The sequence below is a fragment of the Argiope bruennichi genome, chromosome 10, assembly GCF_947563725.1.
Source record: "Argiope bruennichi chromosome 10, qqArgBrue1.1, whole genome shotgun sequence".
In the NCBI taxonomy this organism is placed as follows: domain Eukaryota; kingdom Metazoa; phylum Arthropoda; class Arachnida; order Araneae; family Araneidae; genus Argiope; species Argiope bruennichi.
Genome location: NC_079160.1, coordinates 75,549,949 through 75,572,948, shown reverse-complemented (window position 1 = coordinate 75,572,948; position 23,000 = coordinate 75,549,949). Strand labels below are relative to the sequence as shown.

Here is a 23,000-nt window from a genome sequence, read left to right as displayed (position 1 = left end):
AACAGTTAAAACTGGTTAATAGCACGTTCAATAGTGTTAACGATTAATTTTAGTGGATTTATTGAACAAATCATCGTAAAGGATTTTATCGGTCGGATATTTCACGATGCATAGTTTATATCCCGTTGCAAAAAGATAATTGCTGGGCATTTTTATTTATATTTCTTTCGTTTATAAATTTTCTGAAAGAGTGAGCTTTCAACTCAAGTGACAGATTTAGTTTAAATATTTAAATCTTGAACAACATTCAGTTTCTTTACCTAATTTGCACTTTATTTTCGTTTATCATAAAAAAATTCATTAGTCAACGACAATCAATTCATTGGAATGTAACGAATTTCTTACATATCAAACTAATAAAATTCTTTTTCATGGAATTGTTATATTGAAAGCTTATGAACTAATATTTTACCTTACAATATCAAGATATTGTTTTAAAATGGAAAGAACACCAAGACATTATTTTAAAATGGAAATTCCATCATAGAAAGAAAGAAAGAAGTCACTTCCTCCATTCTTTAAAAAAAAAAAATAATAATCGAAGAACATTTCTTTTATCGCTTTATTGTTTCATGAGATAGTTAATTCATCTTTTCCTTCTGGTAAAATCTAACCATCGCCTACAGAGAAATATATTTACTAATTCATTTATTATTAATTCTACATAATAATGGATTATTCGTAGTACGTGAAAAATAATGTGATATTTATTAAATGCATACACAACTGTATAGGCGGTTTCAGTTCTAATACTTGAAAAACACACATTTGCAGTGGAATTAGATTGGCTTCGGATCTAGCCAATGAATTCTAATCAATTAAAGTACCATTTTTGCTTAAATTAGTACATAATTTTTTATTTAATTTTTAATAATTTTTAAATGTATAATTTTTTGTTAATTAATCTATAATTAAGTTCATTCTAGTTGATTTGTATATAATATTAATGAAAATCATGTTCTGCATAATAATAATTCGTAATTCTTTCCACTCTGTTCATTAATTTTTTTATAAACTGATTAATAGAGTAGTTAGTGATATTCATAAATTTACAGCTATTAGCAAGTCTATCAGTTCGCATCTTCTAAAGTGGAGCTTTCATGATCACTGCATTCCATGTAATCCCATCCACTACTATTCACTCCATTCTGCAATGGAATGCCAATTCTAACTATTTTTTTACATTGGCGATGGATTTTGTAACGGCACCATACCATTCGCTTAACATGAGTGATCAGGAATGCTCACCTTAATGTTTTTATTACACAACAATCTACTAGCCCTTACATAACAAATGCAAAAAAATTGATAGATTATCTGTAGTGGAAAGAATATCAATAAACAGCAGTTTCATGCAATTATCTAATAATTTGCTTTTTAATGTTGAAACTTCTCTCAGTGAAGTCTGTTAAGATGTAAATTTTGCTATCGATTTTAACTAACTTCCGATGAGCTAGAAAACTTGAATTTCAAACATTGCCCAGAATTGTATAGAAATGCAATATTAACTTGCATTCTTCTCTGTCTGTTGGATACACTTTTTACAATGGATCAAAAACTTTCATTACCAATAGATGGCGCCATGACAAATCGTTTGCTTATCGGGAAATTGGTTTAAAATCGATTGCAATTTCAAACTAAACAGTAAAAAATAATTACATAAATATAATAAAATTAAATTTAAAAAATAATGTACTTTTTAAAAAGGACTACAAGGTATAAAACACTTTTTCCTAGTCCCATACAAATTTATTCCTCCGAAGATAATTCCCTACGTTAAAGTTAAAGTTCATAGTCACAAATTTTCAAGACAATTTGTTTAGGGTTAGGTATTTATGTGGAGTTATAGATTTGTATGAGGTTAGATAAAATTATTTTATCCCTTTCAATCCATTAAAAAAAAGAGGTCGCATATTATTTTTTTATTTAAATAATTATTTGAATTGTTTTTGTGAGCAATACATCCGTATTTTAAATGAGCAGTAATCGTAGGTACATAATTTATTAAAACCTCTAAGCGACTTACTCGTATATTCACTAAAAGATTTAAATACTGTGAAATGTTGTCAATCAAAAAAGCAAAGAAAAAAAAAAAATCGCATCTTTGTAAAAAAAAAAATGTGGAATGTTAGTTGTATATTTTGAACTTGTTTTTTTTTTTTTTTTTAATTGTTTATCCAAAATGTTCTGTGCTGCTTTTTTGTTAATTTTTTTTTTCAAAATATTTCCTAAACTACCGAAAAAAAATTTAACTCCTTTCTATCAATTTATTTACTAAAATTATTTATTGCTTATCTATTAATTATGATATTTATTATAAAAATGTTAAGCATTAAAAATAAACTTTTACTGCAATTTTCGGTTTAAAAATTATCTTCTCTTGCCATATTCATTTTTTAGCCTAATCTTAATATATATAAATTACGTGTCACGTTGTTTGTCCGCGATGGACTCCTAAACTACTTAACCGATTTTAATCAAATTTGCACACCGTGTGCAGTTTGATCTAACTTAAAAGATAGGATAGACCTTTTTTTGAATTATAAATTAGAATTTTAATTATTAATTAAAAACTAACTTTCCCGCCAAAAAAATCTTTTCATTTTTCTCACCCCCAAATGAGTACGGCTTCATTTTTTTTTTCTCCAACAGTCATGAGACTAGGCTTAAGATTTTTCGGCTGATTATTTGAAACGATCCTATTTATTTTCTTAATGTTTGATGCATTTAAAATTAAACATTGTTAATTAATCGATCTTTCAGATTCATTCTTAAGTACTTTTGAATTAAAATAAAACAGAATAAAGGAAATTAAAAATTTTTAATCTGCATAGCGTTACCCCAACTGGCGTAGAAAAACTCACGCATTTGCGTTAACGTAACTGGCTTTGAAAATTCACGCATGCGCATTGTGTTCTGATTGTTGACATGACAACCATTATCAACGGATGATTTCAATTATTTTTAGGTTAGTTGCATGTTTTTGTAATTAAATTGTATTTATGTTAGTTATATATTTTTTGTATGCGCTTATAGTTTTAAGTACATCGTTTTTTTAGTTTTTTTAACCTGTTTTCAACCGATTATTTTAAATGATTCGTTTTATTTTCTGAGTGTTTGATGCATTTAAAATTAAACATTGTTAATTAATCGTTCTGGTCATAATGAATCTGAGAATATTTTGTTGACAAATTCTTGAAATATTACATAAATTAGGAAAGATATTCTTTAGTGCCCATAAAGTTTAAACGCTCAGTGACTGTTTTCAGTAATCATATTACAAAAAAATACTTTGTTTCAGTAAAAAATATTATTATATTAATTACAGATTAATCCTTTCCACTTTAATTTATAGTACAAATTCTACGGGAACTAACAGAAAATGAGAGAGATACATATTACGTTATGACTGAAGGCGTTTATAATATTATGAGAGAATTATATGACTATCAAAATTTGAAGTTTTAAAATATTTTGATGAAGAAGCTATTAAAGTATAAATCAAATCAAAACTTCAAATTTGTCAAATTCGACTAAATAAATATTAAGTAAACACACACGCGCGCGCTCACGAAAAACTGCCTGAGAAACAAGAATGAAGAGGAATGATAATAAAAAAAGCACATTTTGTTAAGCAAAAAATTATGCAAAACATATTAAATTTTAAGGTAATAAGATAAGATGTATTATTATTTTTTCTTTTAAATACTTATAATTGCATAGAAAATAATATAGATGGCCATTTTCTTTTTAGTTTCTGATTATGAACTAAAATCTTTCCAGATTACGTCCTGGTGTATGAAGAAAGCTCTGATGAGCGGACACTGCCCAAAGGGTTCGCACAGAAAACGCACAAGCATGAGGCATGGCGGAAGAAGTTCATGGCCAACCTCGTCAAAGCAGGCCTGCACATGGAAGAGGTTAGAATGCGTACTAATTCTTGAGAGATAACAAATGGCATCCAAAAAGCAATTCAAAATTTCAATTATTCTTTTTTAATATCACTTATCTTTCACATCTGAAAGATTCTCGTATTCATTTCTTCACTGCCGCCGTTTATCTCTAGATATCTGGTGGTAAAGTCTCGGCTTCGAAATCGATAGCTTTCAGGTTCGAGACCCGATTCCGCCAAAGAACCGTCGTGAAAGCGGGTCTAGTGCACGTTAAATCCATCGGAGTCAAACGTTCTCTCTCTGATGTGATGTAGGAGCTTTGAGATGGGGGGGGGGCAGCTCAGATGTTGACCTCGTCATCTGCCCTCTGCTCAAAATTACGAGGTCCAACCCCAAATAATCCTAGTGTTACTTTAAAACGGGACATTAATATATGACTAAACTAAACTAATCTCTATATATCTATCTATTTATATAGAAAAAACATATATCATATATTCGACATGAGCTAGTGCAATTATATTCGGTAAACACTAAATGCCATAAACTAACCGCCTATAGCGTTCAGTTGGCTCGCTGGGATCAGTGGTTATTGAAAATTTCTATTAAATTCACATTACTTTAACATTCATTTAATACTTTTAATTAACTCGCTCTCAATGGATTCATCAACGAACTATAGTAATCAAATAGTAATCATATATTATTATTATTTTATCATACCATATTAGAATCCACATGCCACTCTATTTCATTGTGCAATGAATTCCACTATTTTTCTATTCATATCTTTATAAATCCATTTAAATCACATAAAAGAGCAACAAAATTTAAAAATGAACGCATCTTAGAATCGTTTTCACCATTGCTTGATTATGAACTTTCATTAAATTTAAAAAAATAATAATAATAAATGGTGTATCTCCTATTAAACTTGCTTATTCGAGGGAAGTTAATCAATTGGATATTATTCGGCAATCTTCTTTCTTAGCTTTCAATAAACAAAAAAAAAAATCACTCTATGAAATATTTGACGAAACAATGAAAATAATTTGGGTTTTATTTACAACAATGAAAATATTTTAAACTATCTTAAAAAAATTAATTAAATTTAGGCTAAGGAAATTTACAGAAACTAAGTAAATATCATTAAAAAGATAATTTTTAAATTTTGAATTAATTTTTTTAAACTTTTTAAAGTTTTTAAATTTTGAATGTTTTTAAGAAATTTTATGTAAAAATCATTTTTGTATCGGAATATTTCCAGAAATTATCACGAAAAATTTCAAAATCTAGTTAATTTTTTTTTTTAAATTATGAAAATTTCAAAAAAATTTATCCCAGGTGCACCTGTATTTCAATCCATATATGTACCAAATTTGCATTTTTAAGTCAAACTGTGTGGTTGGTCTGTATGGCGCTAAAATATACACACAGTTAGATATGCATACATCTTTATTATTAGTAGAGGTTGATTACCGTCAGTAGCATCCAATATCAATTGAATGTTCCACACTGGCTAGATAAATAATTAGATTTGTCAGATAATCAAAGAGATGGATGTATGGATAACAGTCCTATCTGTTATTCACAAAATGCGTCACACTAGTTAGCGTCAGCTATCCTTTGGCATCCAATAAATGCTCCACGCTGGAGATTATCATTTATATTCAGCATACATTAAATGCCCCCCAATAGCTTCTGCGATATCCAGCATTCACTAAAGGCTTCACAATGGCTAGAGCCAGCTGTTCTCAACATTCATTAAGTTAGTCTGATTGTTTCTTTGCTTTCGTGCGTATTGAGATTAGACAAAGCATCTTTTCAACCTACACAAATACTATTCCAGTTCGAATAATGCTATGTAAATTAACGAATTTTAGATAAAATGAAAGCAAATTTAGCCAGACAATTAATGAATATCATTGGTAATAAAGCATTTTGCAAGCTTTCACTTTACAATTCAGAATTATTAAAAGAATCGACTTTAAAAATTCGAAGAATACATTTCATGTATACACTATAATATCAAAGTTATTACTAGAGACTTCGGAACCACTTTGGAAATCAATGATAATTCCGCCTCTTCTTTATTGTTTCTTCCAAACTTTAACCATTTTTTCTAATTTATCAATTTTTTAAATCTTAATATATACTTTACATTTAAATAAAGTGAGATTTTTTTTTATAATGTCTCGTAGATCTATGTTATCCATAAACTTATAATAATAAGGAAAAATCAAAGAATTGGTTTCCCGGCTTCTACCACTAGTCTGATTTCGTCAATTTTTATTTCAAGTAAAAGTTTATCATTTTTAGATATATCAACAATGGGAGCCTATAAATCCCAATTTTCAAGAGGCATAGAAAACCAAAACCTTGACAGAATCTCTAATGTCAACAAGATTTTGACTGATTTTGCCAACATATTTGAAATAATTAGATAAAACAAAATAAATAAAACGCCTCAACCACTGATTTGATTTTATCTTATTACCTTATCTTATTTCATATTTGTATTTTATCAAATCTTAATTCACATGAAAATTCATGATCTCTTATTAAGTCATCATTTCTCTCTTAACTCCTTCCACCTCTATAACCTTACAGTTTCGACAGAAATATCAAAATTACTATCCCAGCTTACATTCTCGTAGAGGAAGTATCTTTATAGAGCTTTTGGCGCCAGCCACTATAACAATTTCGCCAATTCTTATTTCATATAAAAACTTATGAGAAAAACTTTTTAGAAACGTCTGCTCCTCTCTACCTTCCATTTTTAGAAAGTCATCACTAAACAAAACTTTGGGTGAGCCTCAGTCGTCAATAACTGGTCCGATTTCGACAGTTTTATTCACCATTTGATTTTTTCATTTCGTAGGCATAGCTAAATAATCAGAATGCTTTGTGTAAATTTATTGGAAGTAAAGCTTAAACTATGCTATTGGCTGACGTGACTATATCAATACTATTAATGTAATAAAAGTCAGATAGGCGACAAAGGTGGCTAGTTTTATGTAATTTTTAATTCATACCTAATTCTGTTACGTTAAAAACATTATGATATCTGAAGCAATTTGTCGTAGTTTAATCTGATTAGTCATCAGTGCATTCATGTTTTTTTATTTGCTTAGAAATAGTCTTATTTAATATTATTTTTATTTAAATAAATTGTGTATCGGTTTGGCAACATTATTACAGTTTTTTTTAAAAATAAAATCTTTAATATAAAAATATTAACATATTTTCGCTCTCATGCATGAGTTCTTAAGTATTACACCCCTGATAGTTATGGCCATACGTTACATTCTTCCCGCCCTAAAGATCACGAAAAATATGTCAAAATAATAAGATTGGTTCGATTTTTTAGCGCAACAGACGTCTTGTCTATAATACTAGTAAATTAAAATATTTAAAATTAGATATAACCAATTAAACCTAAGAAAAATTACAGCGATCGATCGATATATTAATATAAATTAAAATTTATATGAATTTAGAAAATTAGTGAAACAAAACTGGCTGAAATATGAAAACGTAAATCTTTAATATATGCAAATAAATTAAAATATAGAAGTGCTCTCGGTAAATCCTTCAATATAGGATAAACTGCACCAAAAGGATTTCGCCTATGACTTTTAAAATTTGGATATTTTGTACGAATGCATCTGGCAGATTAAACAGATTTGGAACTTGTATTCATTTAAGGGAATAATGCATTTAATAATTATCTACGTGTTAAGTATATACTATATCAATATTCAGTTTAATAAACTTTATGTCAAAAATAAAAAGCAATGAAATAAATTAGCTTATTTTTAATAAATAATATGCTAATAATAAAAAGCAACCGTAATTAGCATATTATTAATTCCAAAAAAACGGGAATAAAATTTATTGATTACATTTATTCTAATAAATTAAGCGTTGGAATATTTTTTTTGTAAGCAGAAAATTATATTAAATAAATCATATCAAATTGAAGAACAAAATTAAGAAAAACAAAATTAAATTTTATTGTAAGAACTAGAATTATATTAATAAAGATAATCAATTATTTCAAATATCAAAAGAATGATTCTTAAAGTTCCAGCAGTCATTTCCCGAGAACACGGCTAATTCCAAATAGATTTGGGGTAAAGCACTTGATGTTTATCATATGTGCATGAATTTTATTTAGTGAAAATCATAACCAACCAATTTAATGACTTTAATACAATTTTCAAACAACACGTCAAACATTTGCTTCCCAATCAATTCATTATTTGTAGAAAAATTCAAAACAATATTCTTTCCTAATTAATTTTTTTAATAATATTCATACTCCACTCACCTTTTATTCATTCGGCCAAATTATAAAGATCTTTTATCCATTTCTGACATCCATTCAGTTCATTGGCATGATGAAGTATCAAGAGAATCGATACTATGGTAAATAAATAAAAATTCTATTTAAAATATCATCCGAGCTAGAAGAAAATCAATAACGAAATAACTAAATGTTAATTAAAAACCAAACGATCACGAACAGAAGATTTTTTATTTGAAATAATAAAAGAATTGGAAAAAAAAATATTTTATTTCGTTTTAGAAATTTTACTAAAATAATAATCCAAAGAGAATCGTTTGCACTTGAAAAGGAAGTGGAAATTATTTTTGATAAGCTGGTATTTTTAATTATCGCTTGCTTAGTACTTTTAATGTAAAAACTAAAAACTATTGTTTCAAATATTATCGTTGTAATATTTGAAAACTTTGTAACGTTGTAACTTTTTGATTAAAAGGAGAACATCAATTAGGCTAGACCATTTTTTAAAATTGCCAACAGATAATTTTCTCCATAAGTTATTACATGCTCCATAAGTTAATACATGCTAAAAAAAATTTTCAAAAATTCTAAAGGAAGATTTTAATAAACATTTTGAGAAGAATGGCTAATTTTTCATCAATAAAAAGACATGAAAATAAACCGAATCAAGAAGTGTTCCTGACATGAAATGTTAATCGTCTGCATTTAAACATTTTAAAAATTTTCTTCCTTGTATCTTCATATTAATTCTTGTTCTTCAATAACAAATTATATTGGTACAGATTAAGTGAAAAATTATTTTTTCAAACGAATGAAAAATTACACATAAATTAAATTCGTGTCACTGAAAATATAAAATATTAAATTATAAGATAATATAAAAATGTTTCTTATGGGATAATCGACTCAAAATTACTGGGGGAAAACAGCAATATTTCGGTAAACTGCTAATTAATTGCATATTTAATTAATTTTGGAACTTTGAAAGTTGACTGGGTTTTTTTCTTTTGTTTTAATCAATAAAAGTACAAAATTTCGATGAATTCGTTGCAGTTATTTAGGCGATGTGATTAATACATGCATACGTATTTACAAGGATTTTCTATTGATTTAATTTTTGTCTAGTTCAGTACTGGACAAACTACGGCCCTATTAAAGATTTTATGTGACCCTCCTTAGAATTCAAAATAAAGGCATAGAGATATTATCTTTTTTAGAAAACATATATTTATAGCAAAATTTAGCTTTTTGAAATGCAGTCACCGTTTCATTTATCTCTTAGAATTAAAGAAATTTTAAAATCATATTTTTTAATCCTTATTGTGTTATAAAATGAACTATCTTAAGCTGCCTTTTTTTAAAATATTCAGATTAATACTCAACTGCTTTACTGAATATTTTCAGATGTAATTGTAAAGCGATAGTCACCACATAATTAAATAAAAGAGAAACTATGTATAAAAGCCTTCAGAATAAGAAAATTTCGAGATATCTTGGTCTACAGACAGTATTTGACTTTTAACGAATAGCATCAGTTATTCATTAATAGCATTTGGGGGGTTATTCGTTAATAGTATTTTTTAAATTATAAAAATGTATATTATATTCTTTTACTTAACTTTAAAATAAATAATGATAACTTCTAGAAATGTAAAGTTGACAAAAGGCAAATATAAATCAAAAGATGAGGATATGGATCAGGATTAGGACATCAAAAGCAGGAAATTCTTATTTTTTAAATTGGGTATTCGATAAGGTTTCTTTATTTTCTACAAAAATTAGGATTTAAAAATTTCTTTTTCAATAATGTCTATTCATTGTTTATTGTATTATGGCCACTTGTTCATTTTTCATTTCACTATTATGGCATTTCATTTTATTATGGCCACTTGTTCATTGTTTCATTTCATTTGATCCTCGGGTTTCATCGCCAAGCAGCCGAGATAAAACACCAAGATGATTGCATTATGTATAAGGAAGCTTGGCATATAGACTGTTGAAAACTACTGTATCTTTGTCTATATATATGTCTGTACTTCGGCTAATCTGAAAATCTCTATGTAAACCAGGGGATTGTAATAATAAACCAGTAATGTCTCATGTGCTTAGATAGAATTCATCATCATGTTTCAAGATTGCAAAACTTGCCGCCAAATTAACTTCGAACAAAAACATTACTTTAATAATTAATGAATCAAACCAAGTTCTTCCATAATTCTGTCACTGACATTTTTATCATATTCCATTTTAGTTACAAGATACATGGTTGAAGTTTTTGTATCCATCATATCTTTATCATCGGAATTTGTATCATCATATCTCTTTGTATCCATCATATCATCAGTAACTTTAAATTGTAATCTGCTAGTACAATGAATTTGTAGTTATTTTGATGATAGAGTTATTATTTGTATATAAATTTTGCTTAAAGATTAAATCAAAGCATGCTTACAACCAATGATGCATTTATTTTTGTAACAGGAAACAGTGGAGAGTGAGACAAATGTAATTCATTTCATTAAATTATCGGCTCCGTGGCCTGTTCTAGTCCATTACGCAGAACAACTATGCATGAGAGCTCCCCTTCAGGTAAGTTGACATTTCTTTAAGATTTATCTTTTCTTTATTATTATTATTAATGTCAATAGTTATTTATCAAACTTTATCATAAAATTAAGCACATTAAAAAATTCTTCCTAATCTTATAAACAAACCTTCCTAATCTTATAAACAAACCTTCCTAACAAAGACCATTTGGTCTTTGTTGGATTTTATTGCAGCAAAAATAAGAATACAATAAATATAACAATAAGCAATTACTGTCCTACTGTCTCTGGTTAGAAAAGGAGTAATAGTATGAAACAGGACAAACATTTTGGGAGAAAATATAATAAATCCTAATCAAAAGAGTAAATGGTTATCCAGAACCGAGCTACACTCTATGAAATTTGCTTCGGAGATGACATAAAGATCAAGCTGCCGCGACAGTAAGTTAAGCACTGAAATATATGCAAAATGGGCCCCCATTAAGCCCCGTTGCCTTTACATATATGGTCTTAAATCTGCCATATGACTCATTGTAGTTCCACCTTCGTCTATGGACATCGGTCCGGCACTTCTCGCAAATTGCAGTAAAATGAACAGACATCAATGAGCGCAGAAAAACTACAAATGAGGAGGAAGAGGGCAAAATACCGGACAAAAGGCGCACGCTGGCCTTGTGAACCAAGCTTTAATCCGTGTTTACACGATGTACGTCTGCAGACATGGCACACTTTCCCCTCTTTCCCTTATATCTTGCGGTTTTCCGGGGTTCTTTTATATCTGTTCAGTTTACCGATTATTTGCGGGAAACACCGGATCACGTCCACAGACATCAAAGAACCCCAGAAAATCGCAAGAGAAGGGGAAGAGGGTAAAGTGTGCCATATCTGCTTTTGCACAAGTCGTTGGAACGCGGCTTTACGATGCAGTCATATACGCCCATGTCCCATGAAGGTGTAATGGGTGTTCAAATGAAAAGGTACGAAACGACACTGTGGGTATAAATGAAGACTTTATTCAAAGTGTCGCAACGATCCCATTGATTAACGAACCGAAGGATTCCTTTTTCTCCAAATTCCTGACCGTGACGAGACCCAGTCCTTCACAGCGTCCTTGAGTTCGCCGTCCTAGTTGAAGCGCTTTCCTTTAAGATGTTTGTTCAGGGAACCAAGCACATGAAAATCGCAGGGCGACATGTCCGAGCTGTAGGGCGGATGGTTGAGCTGCTCTCACTTGAATTTGTCCAGTTCCATGTGTGTGACCTTGGAGACGTGTGGACGTTATCATGGAGTAGAACCACACCTTCCCTGAGTATCCCGATATTTTGTTCTTGATGGACCTGCGCAGTCTTCGGAGTGTCTCACAGTACAGTCTTCGCAGTTAATGGTTCTTCTGTGCTCGGGGAATTCAACACTCCGCATCAATTGGACAGCGCTCTTTATAAGAACCTCTGCTCTCTCCTGCTCATGCTGCGATCTACGCCGTAGATTCTAATCGCATCCCTAGATGTCTCGCTACGTTCTCCCATAGCGGCATAGGCAAATATGTTAACGGTTACGTTGTTACGACGTTTTGTACCTTTTCATTTGAGTACCCCTTGTAAAAACTCGACATCGGAATGGAGGCATCTCAGCCTCACACCATTTGTATACTCACCAGGGAAAAAGAGTCTTTTTATTAACACGGCAAAATCTTATCCACCATATCTAAACCCCTTTCACAGAAACGAAAGAACGAAAAGATAAATCATGTTTAATATAATGCAAAGAAATAGTACAATGAAGCTTTATTTATTATTTATTTATTTATTTTCTTATTTTGTTGCTATTGTGCTTTAGGAAAATAAAATTATGATTGTTCTCTGCTTGATATTGTGTTTTAGAAATTATATATACTATTCATTCACGGATTCGAAGACCTTCTGCATTTGTGAACTACATTTAAAGTACGCTCTGAAGATGATTTCTGTAACATTATTTAGAAATTTTTATAAAGAGGTTTCCTTTTTCTACCTGGCAGGCACACCCCAATCCTAGTCACAATTGGTCGGAGCACATTCTGAGGGCGATGCATATTCCCAACCTGATGCATGAAGACGTCCCCAACAAGCCCCTCGACTACTACACATGCGCTTTCAAGAAGTCCAAGCTCGACAAGTACGTCCGCACTTTTTAAATTAAAATACCGTTCACTCACGAGTATCCAGACTGATGTGGTGGAAGGGTGTGCCGAATAACAAAAATGCCGGATAGGCCAGAGTTCTATGAACACATTTCTTTGCCCACCAATGCGGGAAGACAAAGTTTTTTTTACCAAAACTCACTGTTATAATAAATATTTTCTCACTTCTTATTGAGTACTTAGCCCTCCATTTAACTCAAGTCAAGTAGAATGTACACACGAGTTGACGAATCATAGAAGCAGTTATTGGTTTTTGCTGTTACACCAGAGTCTAGTCGCTGTATAGCACGCAATATTTCCTCCATAGTCACTACAACTTTTTATCGGTTATCACCCATTTTGAAACTTTCACTGCGACACACTTAAAAAACCTTAATCATACCCCAAGAATAATTTACGAATACTGTATGTACTGTACTAATACTGTATGTATAATCAGGAACAGCGGCAACAATTGAGGTCCATTACACACTGACGAAACAAAGAGCAAAGAGTCCTGGCCTAGGGGTCGCGCGTCTTCCCCGTGATCTGGGCATCCCGGGTTCGAGCATGATTTTCTTTACCCTGTGTTCTATCTGTGAGGTGTGTGAATAAGTCTCCTCCCCCCTGTAAAAAGAGGTTGTGCAAGCGAGTGTGTGAGTGTCATCTTCATATGAGCTAGAAGTCATGCTTCAGCTCTCATGTGCTCACGAGCCTTTACCCTCAGAAGTACTGCACAAACTCGGCTTAAATTGCTGACTTTGAGTAAGAGGGCTTGTCTATGGCTAATGCCATAAGTAACAACAAAAGAACGCTACTCTTTTCCATTCAAGACTTACACTCTGCACGTTGACCCGTTTGACCCGCCCCTAAATGACCAGTTCATAAGTAGATAAGATTGAAAAATATTCATAGGTTATCAGCATGTGCTTCGTATCTAAATATTTCCTCCAATTTTACAAAAATAAATAAATAAATAAAATAACTCTGCCGATCTAAGCCCGGTCTCCCAGGTACTTGATAAATTAATAACGCAGGCAGTTGCAGAGATATGCACTTTCAACCTTATCCGGGATGTGCTTAATATCAAAAATATTACTCCAGAAAAAGAAATCAAGACAAGGTTGGCCCGACTATTTGGCCACTGAAACCTTCTAGACTCAATAGTGTAGTAACAGGTAAAACAATGTTAATATAGATGTCTGGGAACTATTCTTGAGGGACGTCATGGAAATAAACACTTCAATGCGTTAGTGCCACTTTTTAAAATCAAATATAATAAGAGGCCGAAGTTTCATGGTCCCGAGGCTACACAGCCTCTACTAACTAATGGAAGATGCGGAAATAGGCCCAAGCGTTCGTAGAGATGATATATAAATATCACTATTCACTGTTTCAACTCTATGCAAGCTTCACCACCCATCCTCTGAGTTGCAGTCTAATGTCGCATGTCAGGGGACAAAGGCGCCATATAAAATGTTGAAAGCAGATTTCACTCGTAGCATCTGATCAATCAGAAAACATAATTTCTTCATATCAGATGAGATATACAGGTCTTTTAAGGGATCGCCAACAATGCCTTCATGTATCATAGAGCGGAGTTTTCTAATGCCATCGATTTTGTAAAGTTATGTTTCTTCCCTGTCGGATGTAAATTCTCCACATACCTACATTTTAGAAAATTCCACCCCACAAAAAGTAAAAGTAATCTTCTTAGATTCTTCATAAATATTTGCTTAATATTTAAGATATTCTGCATAATTGTTTTTGCTTAAAAAACTTGTCTTTTACTTTTTATTGTGATTCGTCCTCATTTCCGATAAACATTTTTTTCGTATTTGCGTATATTTGCTTAGTGTATTTATATCGTGGAGCTTGACTAGTTTGAAACTTTGATTCAATTTAAAAGAAACTATGTTTAAAAATGAGTGCAGATTGAGAAGAAAAATTTAGAACTAAAAATGGAAGTAAAAGTTTGTTTCCAGTGTTTGACATTTTTTTTATTAATAAATTACATATAATTAATCAATAAACAGTAAATAATTTTAATAAATAAATAGATAAGAAAAAGTTAAAATGTTTGAATAATTAAAAAAAATATTTTGATAAATAAATGAATATTTACAAGGAAACAATAAATACTGTTTTGAATGCGACAATTATATAAGAACACTTATAAGAAAAATATACACTATATAAAACAACTGTACTGTATGAGAAAAATATACACTATAATTTTCATCTAACATTTCAATTTTTAGAAAATGTGAAAATTTGTATTTGATTTTTTTTAACTAACAGCATTACATAATATTTAAATCTTTGGAATTTTAAAGTGAATCGAGTAAGAGCTTTAAAAAAGTATCTACAATTACTGTGTTTGCACAATACGGATACATTAACCAATAAAAACAATTCAAAACTAAATACTTTTTAAAAAATATTTTAGAGTTTATTTAAAGTTTATTTTTAATTAATAATTAGAGCTTATTTCTAATCTCTAATTAACTAGAATAAATCTGAGCTATTGACTGTATTCACTCAATATGTAATTCAAAGGCATCAAATTAAAACATTCGAACTACCGACGATTTCAAATTAAAGGCATTCAAATTAGTTAATCACATCGGTAAAATCAGAATCTGGAGCGGGCAATGGAATTTTAATATCTGTACAATCTTTTTCATGGTGTGTGTTGTAGGTTCCTCGGCAGCGACAACCAGGACGAGTATTTCAGCCGGACGCAGCGCATACGCATTGTGCACGCGATTCTACAGACGGCCGCCTATGGGAAGAGAAGGAGGGCCCAGATAGGCATCGACAGGTTGGTCGAAGAAGGGGCCTACGCCGCCGCCTTTCCCCTTCACGACGTAAGTACTCTTCAGCTTCAAATATTAGAAATTATGATGAGTATCGACACTCTTTCCATATCCATTCAAACAGTTCATTGATATCATACAGGATAGAATATTTTCCCATTATAACATGGGGGTGCTTTCATATGGCTTTCATATTATATTACTCATCATTACCAATCTAATTAATGAATACGAGTGCAGTCTTATGATCACATAGTGGGCAATTTCCTATTGAAGATAAGCTGTAAGCTAGATAAGTCAGTTTTTTGGCGTTATAAACAGAATTGGTCATGAACAAAGACTTTCAAATTCGATTTTCGGATTGCTTATAGCTTGTGAAGAGGCCTTTAGCCTTTCTATAAATGATCTTTCTTTCTTTTGTTTTTCCGATTTTTTCATAATTTGTTTCTATGTAAATTAATATTTAAAAGTAATGTCTGTTTTCTAATTGACTGAATTTGAAATCCTAGATGAGAAATGAATTTTTTATTGACCGAGTATCTTCATCTGTTCCTGTGTCGAATAAAAGCTGAAAATAATAAGAAAATAAGACGATATTCAATGTTATTTTCATAAAATAAATTATTAATTTGATTAATCGGAACTTGAAAAAGGATGTACGTTAGGTACCACTCATCCAAATTAGTTTGGAATGTTCTTTCTACAGATTTTGTAATACAATATTCCTCCAAAAAACAGATTAACCCTTTAAAATATTATTTTTTTTCTAGTCATGGTTTATTAAAATATTTTTAGGATTGTGATTGGCTTAAGAATAGTTATTCATTTAGCTTATTAGGTAAACTTAGTTTGGTTAACTAATATCTAGATAACAAATCAAGGCACACCATTTTGTGCGGGATAAGGAACTGAAGCATCTAAGTTTGTCAGAACTTATGCCAGCCTACATAACTTCATACAAAGATTGATGAATTGGGGGGACGCATACTTCCCTTGCCCCTAGAAACGATTAAAACGTTCTTTTTGTAGCTTTTGTAAAATAATGCACAAAACACAACATCATATTAAAACGTTTTTTTCGGTAACATTTCTAAAATGATGCTCGAATTACAATATCTATTCCAAAAGCAGATTACACATGCAGCCGGCGTCCTGGCATAGGGGTAGAGCATCTCCCCCGTGTTCTGGGCGTCCCGGGTTCGAATCCCGGTTCGGGCATGGTTGTTCTTCATCTGTGTTCTATCTGTGAGGTGTGTGAATATGCTCTCCTGTAGAAAGGGGCTGTTCAAGCGAATGTGTGAGTTTCATCTTCATATGAGCTAGAAGTCAGACTTCTGCCCTCGGGTGCTCAGGGGTCTTTACCCTCAGAAGCTACTACACCCCCTTTCCGTGGTAACGCGGAAACGACATCATCATTATGAATGTACTTTCTTTTGAAAGATTATATAAACTTTTAAAACGTTTCGTGTCATTCGCTGAACTTGATTGTGCCATCTGCCTTTTCAGGGTCCCTACCAACTGCCCCACCGACCCGTGGCTCCAGAAAATCTTAATAAAAGACAGATTCTTTACCACTATTGGGCGCGGTGGGGAAAGTGGTACAAATATCAACCTCTCGACCACATCAGAGAATATTTTGGTGAGAAAATTGGAATCTACTTTGCCTGGCTAGGTGAGTTAACAATTTTTTTCTCTGTTATTGTTCTCTCTTACTGTTTCAGACCTCTCAGTGATCGGAAAGAAAAATAGAAAAAATAGGGGGGGGGTCTATATGATAGAAATCTTCAGATTTCGTGTAAAGATCATATACAAAATTTCATCTGTCTAGGTCTAGCGTTTTCAAGTTGCTAAGCGGACATTTTCCAAAAAAATGTGTTTTTTGAGCTCATGGTATGCTCAAAATCTCGGGTATGAATTTTTTGACGATTACTATACTTTCTTTATATTTCGCATACGAGAAAGTAAAAAAATGAGATGATGAAAAAAAGAGAAAGGAGATTTATTGTATGGTTTTCACCAAAATAATAACCTAAATCAATTTTGAACTCTATCAGTCAATGAGTGAAGGTTCAGAGTGCTTCCCTATTCTCATCATTACATGACGAATCTAAGCTCAAAAGACGCCACACTGTTTAAATTACGTGAAAGTCGAAAAGTGAACATTCTTGCTTATAAAATATTAAAGAAATATTCTTATACTGACTTATATAGATTGATCGCTTGAAATGTTATTAGCAAGTTGTTAGTTTAGCAGTCAAACTACTACTAAAACAATTTTTATAAAATAATGAAAACAAAATTAATAAGAGAAATAATTATTCTCAAAAAAGCATAATTTCCGCAAAAAATTATTTTTTGCCATCTAATTGGGATAGATATTAAATCTATGTGATTTCAATAACGTCGCACTTATTCTGCTTCTTATGTACTTGAGCGTTCCTAATGGAGTTAAATTCAATGATATTACAATGCTTTCAATATAATTACAATATAACACTGCGTGATCTTTCTTTTAGACACTTTTCAAGGTCCAATTGCCTTTCATGGTACTGCAACTTAACCTTTCTTATCCTGCCGTTGAAATTTCAAATCTCCTATGTATATTTATGCCAAATCCGCCGGCGTCCTGGCATAGGGGTAGCGTGTCTTTCCCATGATCTGGACGTCCTGGGTTCGAGTCCCGGGTCGGGCGTGGTTGTTCTTCCGTTGTTCTATCTGTGAGATGTGTGAATGTGCCCTCCTGTGAAAAGGGGTTGTGCTAGTGGATGAATGATGCGTGAGTAGCGAAGTCGTACTCTTGGCCCTACTAGAAAACCAAGAGACGCTCCCCCTCCGGCTTAAATCGCTGTCTTCGTAACAGCGGGCTTGTCTATGGCAAGTGCCATAAGAAACAACAACAACATGCCAAATCCGGTTACTATAGATGAAATGGCTTGATCTGTAGAGAATCAGCACGTAGTCTCTTATTATTAGATGCGATGTTATTGTAGATACAGAATTATAATAGTTATATATCAATTAACCAGCATTAAATAGAACAATTTAAAATCAGTTAACAATTTATGCCCTTTATCCTTTATGTTATAAGTGGCATGCAAGGGCAAATGGTGCCCGGGACAAAACATAATTTCTTCGCCCCTTGTTCTCATCAATGGCTTAGCAAGAATAAATGATGGAACATCTGTATTACGCCTTTGTGTATTATCCCTAGAGTTATCAATTTTATTAACATATTGAATAGTTCTAAATCTACTATTACTTTCTCTACATTATTATTAAATATATGTCCTCTTTTACCATCAAGGAGTCACAAAATTATGCTGCAATATGAACATATTTTTCTTCGTTTCACCTATAGGTTTCTATACTGGCTGGCTATTTCCTGCAGCTGTCGTAGGCCTGGCTGTTTTTCTTTACGGTGTCTTGACTATGCACAACGACACGCCGTCGTAAGTATTTGCATTTTTAGCAAAAACTTTTGTTCACTCATTAGGTATAATAGTTTTATAACATTGAATTTGGGCAAGAAATATTCCCTCTTATGTGAATACATATTTACACAATCAAGGTTACATTCGATTTATATATCTCCATTGAAAGAAAATTTATTTAAGCATAAATCTTCCAATGAATGGATTTCGAACGCAATTTCATAGAGTCTGCAGATTTGGTTTTAAGTCAATATTCCAGATTTCATTTATCTAAGTGGAACCGTCTTTCTGTGTTGATACACAAACAGAATTTCAAAAATTCTATTCAAAGAGTTTACCGATTCCTGTTGTTAGCACTTAGGGAGGCCTGAAATGTGGAGATTTATCAGAATCAAGAATTCAGAATTTTTTTTAAAGAATGCAATATTTTTTTTATATGCTTCGTATACAAGAAAAAAAGATTATATATCTTTTCCTTCCAATGCAGAAAAATTAAAAAATAGCAAAATAATAGATATTGCTATTTAAAAATATTATAAATAAAAAATAAAATAAAATAAACATCTATACCCCAATAGCATACATGAATTGTACTGTATTATATGACATTAAAAGTAACAGTTTTACAATATTGTTGAATATTGAATAATATAATATTGCACGAAATTATACAATACTGCCGCATCTTCTGTGTTACCTGGTTATCGAAATACTCAAAATAGGTGTCAATATTTTTTAACCATTATAATTGTATCACTTTCTTAAAGAAAAAGATAAATCTGCCACAAATATAACTACGCAATGAATTTCCTCATAATAAAATTTGATTGTAACATAATACAAACATAAATTTACTGCATTATTTTCTGATTTAAAATCTTAAACAATACGAGTGGTTGGCATCAACAAAAGCCAAAGTATTTTGCTATTGACTTAAAGAAAATACCGACGCGAAGCACTTATGTTTTAAATATAGATTTTCATTTTATAGAGTTTAAATATAGAATTATGGTGTGTGTATAATTGGATCTTAAAATTTAATTCAGTTTTTCATATGTTAATTTTTATTTAAAATAATGAGTCGTATTTTGTCAAAAATAAGGGACCACCAACGCAAAAGGGGTCTTGTTCAGTGATTGACAGTAAGATTATATAAAAAAAATAATAATTTAGTTCTCTAACTACGATTACAGTGAGAGAATTCCGAGAATTTCTAATGGTAACACATTTTTAATAAATAACAAATTAATTGGAAATTGGAATATTACCTGCAGCATAACTCCGATACTTGGTAAATCATGGGGAAAAAAAAGGGGGGGATAACCAGTAAAAGTTTAAATAACAAAAAAAAAAAAAAAAAAAAAAAAAAAAAGCTAAGAATTCTATTTCACAAATATTCCATGTGTGCTCAGAATGTCGTCCTTTTTAAAGACGGAGGTCATATATCGCTGAAGTTATTTTATAATCACGCTGTTATTTAATATTTTTTCTAGCGATCGCCTTTTGCTTTTGCGTCCTCGGTTCTTATTGTAAAAATGTCTTGTTACTATACGCATGACTATACCCTTAAAACTTGTCCTATTATTTCAGGAACGCACTGTATATCGCTTCTTTTTTATTTCATTAGCATAATTATTTTGCCCTTGTGGTGAAGAGCTTATGAGCCAGTTAACAGCTACGAAACACGAGCAATTGTTTTTGTTTTGTGGTCTTGTTACTCGGTTGAAAACCACAAGGTCCCAGGTTCTATCTTCGTGCATACCAATCCGCCACATTGGTGACCCGGACTAGATTTGAACACGCAACCTTTTGATCTGGAGTCAGAATCATTTGGCGCAGCAACCCAAAGTCGTCAGACTCACTTGGCGCAACAGCAACCACTCACCCATACACGCTCGCCATAACGTTTGGCGCTACTCAAATGGGTACAGGCACATTAGACTCAATAGCTAAAAAATCACAACTCAACAGCCATGTCGTTCACCTCCGACTCACTGGAGGGGGAGTACTGTGGTGAAGAGCTTATAAGCCAGTTAACAGCTACGAAACATGAGCAATTGGTTTTGTCTTGTGGTCTCGTTACTCGGCTGCAAACCACAAGGTCCCAGGTTCTATCTTCGCTCATACCAATCCGCCACACCCTCTTTATTTAGGAACGAGGTGTGCAACAGCGAGAAGACCTTCCTAATGTGCCCAAGATGCGAAGAGAACTATGGGTGTGCGTACTGGTATCTCAGCGACATTTGTCTCTTCAGTAAGTTGTCCTACCTTTTTGACCACCCTGGAACCGTCTTCTATGCTGTATTCGTCTCTTTCTGGGGTGAGTAGAACACATAAAGCCTTTGCATTCGCTTTTTAGTTATATTTAAAGCTAGAATATTATAAGTCTGCATATAGCAGAACCTTAGACATTTTCATGAAAATTTTTTATGAATGAAAAAAAAATTATGAAAACAATTTATGTATGTGAAATTATGTACATCTTATTTATGAAAAAAAAATATGGGAGATAAGTAATTTAGAGAGTGAAAATGTTAGATAAAAATAGTTGAAATAAAGAGCAATGTCGGGGCTGAGTAAGGATTACAGTAGTTAGATTAAAAAATGTTATTAGCCTAGCTGCCAAATAAATTTTTGAAATATTGCAGTTTTATGAATTGTAGTGAAAATAAAATCAACACTTCGTCAATTAGAATGAACCAAGTTCCTATTTGTTTGATTGCGTTCCTTTAGTTATAACAAATTTATAAGCATTAGATATCTTTTTAAATAATATTGTAGTCATAATTATATTAAATAAAAACATATACATCTTTACAAAGTTGTTAAAATAATAATAAAAAATGTACTAAAATACATTATTACCATGTTTAGTAAAATAGAAATATGCTGAAATGCGAAAATAAAACATACAATAAGAAATAAAAAAAAAGAAATATTTTAATATTAAAAAAATTTATTATTTTATAAAAAAGTAAATTATCAAATTTCGAGAAAAAAAATCTTTCATTTATTTATCAGATTTTAAGCCGGCGTCCTGGCATAAGAGTAACGCGTCTTCCCCGTGATCTGGGCTTCCCAGGTTCGAGTCCCCGTTTGGGCATGGTTGTTCTTCTGTTATTCTATTTGTGAGATGTGTGAATGTGCCCTCCTGTAAAAAGGGGTTGTGCAAGCGAATGAGTGATGCGTGAGTATCTAAGTCGTACTTTGGCGCTACTAAAAAAACAAGAGACGCTCAGGCTTAAAATCGCTGTCTACGAACAGCGGGCTTGTCAGTGGCAAGTTCCATAAGAAACAACAACATCAGATTTTAACGTCTAAGTCTTTTAAAGTAAACAAAAATAGTTCTAAATTATTTTATTGTGAATTAGAATCTTTTTCTCTCGATATTACGAGTTAATCCGCAATTTTTTAGCTTCTTAAATTCGCGAATAGTCCGTGTTCTCTTTATTCTTAAATGTTCACTTTTAATCTTTCCTGTCATCCCTATTTAGACTAAATAAACATAACCTAACGCATGCGCAAAAATACAGAGGAGTTTCGAATCCAAGAATGATTTATGAAGAGATTTACTACCCATATTGGGAATATAATAATAAATCATTAGTCATTTGGAGTATTGTTATGGTCACACTACATGTGAAACTATATAATTACAGGGAGTCCTAAAATTAATGCAAGATTTGAATTTGTCACCATTCGTGCACTAAAGTGCTGGTAAAACTTTTTTAAAAAATTGACAGCTGATAGTTTAGGATTAGTAAAAATGGAGCGTTACACGACAGAACAACGTGCTAATGGAAGATTGAATTTAATAAATAAATAAAACAGTTTTTTCCCTTCT

At 31.6% G+C, this 23,000-nt stretch overlaps 1 protein-coding gene across 1 annotated transcript in view; it reads left to right on the top strand.

The window, feature by feature from the left end:
- Positions 1–23,000, top strand: part of LOC129989213 (anoctamin-7-like) — a 165,463-nt gene that overhangs the window by 109,486 nt on the left and 32,977 nt on the right. The window contains exons 4-10 of the mRNA XM_056097593.1: positions 3,784–3,920; positions 10,684–10,791; positions 12,766–12,902; positions 15,608–15,776; positions 17,232–17,397; positions 19,084–19,174; positions 21,310–21,476. Coding sequence (XP_055953568.1) covers positions 3,784–3,920; positions 10,684–10,791; positions 12,766–12,902; positions 15,608–15,776; positions 17,232–17,397; positions 19,084–19,174; positions 21,310–21,476 — 975 coding nt within the window. The remainder of the gene's footprint in view (positions 1–3,783; positions 3,921–10,683; positions 10,792–12,765; positions 12,903–15,607; positions 15,777–17,231; positions 17,398–19,083; positions 19,175–21,309; positions 21,477–23,000) is intronic.